General features: G+C 36.1%; 1 protein-coding gene across 1 annotated transcript; it reads right to left on the bottom strand.

Annotated features, from left to right (window-relative positions):
• Nucleotides 1–575: 575 nt before the first annotated feature.
• LOC120778231 (probable pseudouridine-5'-phosphatase) lies at nt 576–1,381 on the bottom strand. Its single transcript, XM_040109989.1, has one exon. The coding sequence runs from the start codon at nt 1,284–1,286 to the stop codon at nt 576–578; it is 711 nt and encodes a 236-aa protein (XP_039965923.1). The 5' UTR covers nt 1,287–1,381.
• Nucleotides 1,382–8,625: the final 7,244 nt, after the last annotated feature.

Here is an 8,625-nt window from a genome sequence, read left to right on the forward strand (position 1 = left end):
TAAAGGCGAAAGTTTATGAGTGTGTATGTTTGTTACTTCTTCACCACTAAACGGTTAGAGCGTTTTTATAAAATTTGGTATGGACGTTGTTCTATGTAGAAGTGCCAAGGTATTACACTTTGAGTGTTATTTTGTAGGGTTGTTGTTGACTAGAATCTGAGGCTGCACCAGTTTCCAAGTGCAGGAAAAGTGTGCTGACTATTGTGTTATCTGCTTCAATCTTGCTAAGTGATAAACGAGATAAATGTCTCTGAAGATGACCTTATTAAAGGCGATAAAGCTAAAACCAAAAACCCCTATAAAAAACCACGAACTTACCTTCCAGATCAAACGCCTGCAATTGCCGTTAAAAGCGGCTTTCTCTATAACAATAAATATAAGCCAAGGACAAACTCTAAAAGTAGCCGGCATTCACCCGGGCATCCCTTGTTTCTCCCACTATTTATTTTCCCTAAAAACGGCGGGTATCGTGGTATAATTTGGGAAATTATAGTCTTCACACTTTTTTCACAATCAATTTAAAGTTTATTTGTTTATAAGCTCTTATGTGAGATAAGAAATGTCATTTTTTGGTTTTAAATTGTAACTTGGCACGTTTTTGGATAAGGCGGTAAGCCAAAATCTTCGGGACGAAAATCTTCTAAGGATTTTAACACTTGAGTTGCTCCCTTGCGGAGTTCCTTCGGCACAAGGTCATCTGGTACCATCACAACTTGCATCCCTGCACTCAAGGCTGCCTGAACGCCATTTGGGGCGTCTTCAAAAACAAGACAGTTTGATGGGCAAGGTTTGTCTGCGAAACGAGAAGCAGCTATAAGAAATATGTCAGGAGAAGGTTTGCCTGCTTTGACTTCTGGGTCGGTCGAGCCGCAAACACGATGACGAAACAGTTTAAAGACGTCGCGATGATGAGTAATTTTTATTTCAACCATATGCTCGCCAGAACTAGTGGCCAATGCTAAAGGAATCTTATTAGCATCGAGATGCCTCAGCAATCGCTCTGCCCCACGCATCAACGGTGAGTTCCCCAACATTTCCTTACATTTATTTGAAAATATTTTCAGGTATTCCTCGACAGTTAAGGGTAATTCAAGTTCGTTGACAGCAATTTCGGCCGATTTTTGCTCGGTTGTGCCAAGCAGTTTTAATCGCACATCACGGGGGTAAGACTTGTTAAAAGAGCCAGCTATTTGCCTCACAATTTTTTCATAAACCACTTCAGTATCTAGTAAGAGACCATCCAAATCAAATATGCAATGCGTAACATTCTTAAATTTACTACACATGTTGCACCAGTCTTTATTAAACTATCAAGATCCTTGTGTTGAATTGTGTTAAATATTAGCGAAAGCACCAATTTTGTATCAAAACTTTGACTGCCTTTTTGATTCAAATAAAATTATGATTGACACAAAAAAGTTTTCACGCAAAATAAAAGGAAAAAAAAAGGAAAATAAAAGTTTCAAACACAACCAGTTAAATTGGTGTACAAGCTAAGAAAAAGTTTTAATATTCATTTATCCTAATAATTTTCACAAAAGGCTGAGTACAACAGTCTAAGTGTGATCCCTCCACCATGACATTTTACCTAACTTATCTAAATAATAATTATTTTTTTTAAAAAAGAAGAATTAAATAATATTGGTAGAAAAACTATAAAACTTACATTAGGGGTCTTGAGTATGGATCTAAATGGAGAAATGTTAAATTGACAGAAGCTCCAGGTTTATTTGGTCAAAAAATGATCTGAAGTTTAGCGAAACGATTTAGAATTGGCCAAAAAGTTTCGCCAAATTGTATATATGTATTTCAGGCACGATTTCATATATTCAGCGTAAAGTCACCTGGGAGTTCGAAAATCTTTACATATATTAGATATGTATGTATATGGGGGCTCAGGGAAGTATTGACGCGATTAAAACCATTTTTGATACACAGAAATACTATTGACAGGAAAGGATTCTGTCTGAATTTCAATTGTATATCTTCTCACACACTGAATGATATTTTCGGCCAAAATTCAACTATAGGTACTGGGGTCCTCATATTCGGTACCTAGGGTTTTTAACAGTTTTGATTGTATTAGTCCGATTGCGCCCATTTTCACACTGTGATATAGAAAATATATATATATATATATAATCTAATTTAACCGGCTCCCATAAATCCTTCTCATACCATCTCGGAGGTTAAATTTAATGTCTATGGCGTAATTAGTTTAGGAGATGTTTCCATTGAACATATAAGAGGGCGGGGCCACGACCACTTTTTCAAAATTTTTTACGCACAGGTGACAACTGCGATCACCTGTGCCAAATTAGAGCTGTATCTTAATTTAGTGCTTAGTTGTAGCAGTTTGTAAGTTTTCGGTTAATGGCGTTTTGTGGGCGTGGCAGTGGTCCGATTGCGCCCATCTACGAACTCCTAATTTTTTTTTTGTACTAAGGAACCTGCATACCAAGTTTCATCAAGATATCTCAATTTTTACCCAAGTTACAGCTTGCACAGGCGGACGGCCGGACAGACAGACCGTTTTTGGTGACACATATAACCGTTAGGTGAACAAAACTATAATACTCTGTAGCAACTGGTTCCAAGCGTATAAAAATTTTTGTATACAAAAATAAAACTTTGCTTCTTTCACTGTACAGTTATATAAAATCAAAGCCAACGACGATACGAAAAATTTCATTTAAAGCGTATTTATGTAGGGTATGCGATCATGATTTCATTCTGCGAAAAAACAAAAGGTTTCCGACAGTGGGCTTCCAAATAAAGCAATTTAAAAATTGTTCTGTTTTCTATTTCTTTATCATCACATTGAACTGGCATGTATAAACTGAAACTCTTATTTGTTTTTAGTTATTTGAATTCCGTATAACACCCTTTATGAAGTTCACAGCGCACATTTTAATATTGAAAGGTCACTGCAATCAAACAATGTAGTTTTTGCTATCAATAATGCTCGCCTGCGTTGCTCTGACACTTTTTTGTTAACTGCTTTCGTTTACAAAAACAAAATCCACATGTTAAATCTTTATTAAGCAATGTCAATAAAAGCTTTGTTTGCAAATACTTTTCATGTAGAGTTGCCATATGGCAGTCAATATGGGGTTGCTGATGAAAGGCACTGTTTTATAAAAGTTTTCAATAATACCACAATGTTTTAAGTATGTGAAAAGTACAAAATAATAGTAGGGAGATTTGTTCAAGACCCAACAGAGAGACAGCAAATAAAAATTTAAATACGGAAACCCCTTATCTATTCGTCAAAGTTTAACGGGGGGTTATACTTCGAAGAAATATAAACTCCCAACTGTGGCCAAAAAAATAGTAAGACTTTCTAATTTAAATTTCTCGCGAAAACCCATTCGTCGAAATATTTTTTTAGGCTGGTATGACTGTCAGTGGCATCTGTGCCAAATGCCACATGAAAATAGTCCATGGTGTTTAGTATATGCTTGTCTTTCTCAAGTATATTAAGTGCATTCGGCGATTTTCACGAAGAGTGAAATTATGCAACAAAGAAGTTCCATTAAATTTTGTGTGCTGAATCAAATTTCTGGTGGTCAAATGTTTGAGATATTGGATTTGATTAGAACAAATTATTCAAAGAGGGTCGAGAATGCGTTAACGACGAACCAAGTACAGGCCGGTCATCAGCATCACCTAATGATTAACACATCAATAAAATAAAGTAATCGATGTTTAAGAATAGACGATTAACAGTCAGAGATCTTACTGGCATTGTTGAATTATCGGAAGGATCAATGAAAACCATTACGAAAGATCAGTTGGACCTAAGAAAAGTGAAAGTACGATTGGTTTTAAAATCATTTAGGTTTTTTTTCTGAAAACAGCGTTGCATTAACTTCTGTGAAAGAATACTTTCCGAGTACCAGGATGTCATGAAACGTATTATTAATGGCGATGAGTCTTGGATTTATGCTTGCGATCTTGAATCAAAGGTGAGACGAAGCCGAAAAACCACGTTAAAGCAGGTCAAAATGGTTATTTTAACAGTTTTCTTTGATTATCGAGGTGTGCTACACTCCGAATTCCTTCCGACCGGCTAAACTGTCGCAACCACCGTATTCACCAGATTTACCTCAGTGTGACTTCTGGTTATTCAGCAAACTCAAACGACCGCTACGGGGAAACAGTTTTGAGTAACTTGAAGAGGGCTACTCCGGAAATTGACTCTAACAATTGTTTCGAGGACTGGAAAAAACCTTGGCACAAGTTTATTGCGACCAAAGCGAATTACTTTGAGAGGGACGAGTAGATTTTGAAGAATAATTTAAGTAATTATGAACAAAGTATTTTTTTTTTGCTCATAGTAGTACAGTATACATATATAGTATATGTATATATATCGAACAGGGGTCAGTTAAATTGGCATTCACAACCACCAAGTCACGGCTACCGAAACTCAGAAGATTTGGTGCAATACATACGCATCGTGACACTCATACGACCACTGCGACAGAAAGGGAGAAACGATCACACATAGACAATAGTTTCGATTAAAATTGTCAATTGCCTTAAAAAAAAATATGCAACTTTAACAGAAATCTCTGGTAGCGCTGTTGGGTATTTATCCATAACTTAACCGATGGAGTGCTTACAGGGAAGTAATCACTTCTACGTCTCTCTTAAAATCTCTTATATAGGATGTGCTGCTTCTTATGCTGGTGTACATATTTACACTCTGTATATATGCTACACATTCTTTGAATAAGCAGGTCTTTAAGTGGCATATTGTGGTTATGCCACATCCGAAGGAAGAAGCGATATTTTTCGATATCAATCCCCCAATAATAAATTTCGTCAAAAATAAATATAAAATTCGGTTTTTAATTTGGCAAATTGCGACATTATTTAACTACGCCCGTGGCCGAATGAATATTGTTTTTGCCGCTCCCCAGCGAATTGCTGCTTTGTGTATTGCATAATATTTGCGAATATTTTTACGAACTTACCGCAGCAAATATTTGCACATTTTTGATTACAATAAGTAAATACCATTTTTTTATTCGGCAAATATATATTGGCAACGCACATATTTTATGAAAATACATAGGAGAGTATGTAGAACGAGCTGAAATTGCTGGCGCGCTTAAAATTATGTTAAAATATTGTTTCCCCTTAGTTAATAGGAGGTCGCTAATTTATGAGGACGCATGTGTGTGCGTATGTTTGCTGTATATTGGTTTAAAAGTCAATATACTTTGTGGCCTCTGCGGCTAAATGTTTTAAATTCAAAGCGCCCTCTTCTCTTTCATTTATTTGAATTTCTTTTTCGACTTTCCGCATTCGACAAATAAACCAATTACATAAGATGCTTGTCGCTGGCGCACATTGAGTGCCGTTACGTAGCAAGCCTGTTGCGGGCCTTTGTTTATAAATTTGACGAGTTTTTATAAATGTATGTACGTGCATATGCTCGCGTACGTGCGACAGCATGTGGTGACGAAGCCACACAGCCTTTCAATGCCTTCGCAATGGCATGTGCGCCTTTAAGTATGCAGACATGCAGTGGTGTGTGGTATAAAAATTTTAGACACGTCCAAAATTTATTTGTTTGCGAACAACAATGATTTCTGCTGCAAATATGGATTCAGGCAACAAAATATACGAATGTGGCTGCAGGCACACATACCCGTGCATACTTTTATGTGTGCGTGAATGAACTTTATAGGCGCTGTATACGCTTTAAGGAACGCTTTTAGCTTGATTGTTGAAGACGGTGTAACCTTGAGTTGTTTATATCTATACATATCTATGTAAGGCATGTATGTATATGTTTTTAATGAAAGTGGTTTCTGATGGAGGGAAGCTGTGAGCTACTAGGTCCGAAAGTATATCTTCACATTTGCAGAGTCAGTGACCCTGAGATTTAAAGGCGTTATATTTTCAAAAACCAAAGAAAACATGAAACTGGAAAAAATTGAGTTCGCTTGTATTACTGCACTATGGATGGCATATATGTATGTATACTGTTTTAATGATCTAAAACTCAAGTTCACTAATCCGATTAATAAACTTTTCACTTTAAGAAGAGTCTCCGAACATCCTTTTCATCCACCTTTATTAGTCACCCTTCCACTTGTGTTCCTTGTGCTCATTACGGCCAAAGATTATGATTAAGAGGGTGAAGAAAGAGCTAAGAAAACTAGTCCGGAATATCGTATTTGTCTTCCACTATGAACAGTGTTTCTTTGTACAATATACAAAACAGAAAAAAACTGCTTCTATTGCTGAAGAGGATAATAAAAGCAGGGATGATACACAATTTGAAGTTTCTGCAGAAAAAATATAAAAGAAGGAGGTGTTGTTGGAATGTTACCAACTTGTTGCATATTCAAAGACTTCTCTGGGCCTACAGCATATGGTTAAAAAAAAAATTTAAGGAAAAGCCAAGAGCCTTTTTACTATTGATTGACCACCATATGTTAGAGCATATCAGAACTTATACCGAATTAAAAGCATCTATAGTTTTATAGAAGAAATAGACAATTCTACAGGATAAATTGAAAGCTTTCATTGGAATACTGTATGCACGTGGTGCACACGAAGCAAAATATTTGAAGCTGTCGTACTTATGGAACCAAAAATGGGATCCTGATTTTTTTCTAAAATTATGAGGGGTAGATTTATACAGTATATGCCAAACAAACCAGACAAGTTTGGAATAAATTTCTGGCTAGCTTCAGACGTTGAAATGAAATACGTCGTAAATGGCTTTTCTTATCTGGGAAAAGATGAAACAGGAAACACCTCTTAGTGAATTTGTAATAATGAGACTACTGAAGCCTTTTACCATGAAAGGTAGGACTGTAACAACCGGCAACTAAGCTATTAGCAAACAATACTATGTTGGTTTATATCATACGTTCGAACGAATGGGGCCTTCCAAGTCAAGGAAAAGAAGGATAATATGGCTTTACAGCTTGCAACAAATGAATGTACACTTACAGTTTACAAGAGTAAGCCGAACAAAAAAACTAGTTATATTGAGTATCAAGCACAAAGGCGTCAAAATTGATATCGCCAGAAGGAAACTGCCTGAAAATGTGTGATTTTATAATAAAATTAAACTTGGTGCTCATTTCACTGATTAAATGGGCCCAAAATATTGTGTTTAATATGGATCTAGAGCAGTGGTTCCCAAACTTATTTTGTCTACTGCCCACTTTGAGAATAAATATTTTTTTAGCGCCCCCATTTTTTCACCTATTTAAAAACCACTATAACTCCAAATTAAATTAATTGATTATTGTGACCTATATATGTATATTAACGGAGAGTTCTAAACGAAACTTTTACCATAACCCGCAACTTGAAACCTGAGCGCAGTAGGTAACATACAACGGCGCATAGGTCTGAAGTTAACTTTTACGGGCTCCACCTGCCAATAAGAATGATTATTGAAACGCAACTTTATAGTATTAAAACTGAGAATCTTTTATTAAAAATAAAACTAAAATAATCGATCCTTATATAAAAAGTAATGTGAAGAATGAATCTGATGCTGTTTAATAAGTTTGTTAATATCAGGTTCCAATTTACTCAAGAACAGTCGCAAGTCGCCACGTTCGGTAGCAAGCAAACGATTTCTCTTTTTAATAAGCAGTGTTGTCACAGCACTAAATCCACGTTCACACAAATATGACGATGGGAATGCTATCAAGAATCGTTGAACGATTGATCACAATCCAGGGTACAATTGCGGGATCGGTTTTTGTAGCCAAAATTCTTGGTAACCATTTTTGAACTTGATTTTTATTTCCTCGTTTGTTGTCAATTCTATAAGTTCTTCTTCTAGCTGAGGTGACATTGCTGTGTTGACATTTGAAAACGGATCCAACACACAGTCTGGTATTTCCAAGTTCAAAATGTCCTGGTATCGTTCGGTGAAGTCAATGTGGAGGTTTTCCAAATGTTGGCACTAGGCAAACAATTGGTCGTTACTGCATGATACTGATAAATTCGGAAAATTGTGAAACTCACGTCTACCCAGATTCTTTTTGTGTAGAAGCAGTTTGGCTGCGAAAGCAGCAACGACGTTTTTTGTTTTAATTAAATTTAGTTTATCGCCTTGCAGTTGGAGATTCATGTCGTTGTCTTGCAATTCTGTATCTTTAGTTTCGAAGAACTCTATAACAGAGTCAAACAGGTTGTAAAATCGAGTCAGACAATTGCCTCTTGATAGCCAACGAACTTCAGTATGAAACAACAAACGGTTGAAATCCTCGTCATTAGTAACACAAAGCTGATGAAATAATCTATCATTCAAAGACTTGTTGCGGATTTTGTTGACTGCTTTGATGACATATTGCAGTGATTGAAATAGTTTTTCACTTAAGCTTCTAGCAACTTAATGTTGTGTATGAATAACGCAATGTACACCAAGAACATCTGGAATTTTATTTTTTAAGTACGCTATGAAGCCTTTATGGCACCCTGTCATAGCCGGAGCGCCCTCCGTAGTAACTGAAATAATAATAAAATGAAAGGAATCTCTTTCTAATCGCAAAACGTTTCCAATATATTGAATATGGTTTCGCCTTTTGTATTGGTCTTTAAATTTCTAGCAAATAATAGTTCTTCACATATTTTCTT

This window comes from Bactrocera tryoni, chromosome 5 (assembly GCF_016617805.1).
Source record: "Bactrocera tryoni isolate S06 chromosome 5, CSIRO_BtryS06_freeze2, whole genome shotgun sequence".
In the NCBI taxonomy this organism is placed as follows: Eukaryota; Metazoa; Arthropoda; class Insecta; order Diptera; family Tephritidae; genus Bactrocera; species Bactrocera tryoni.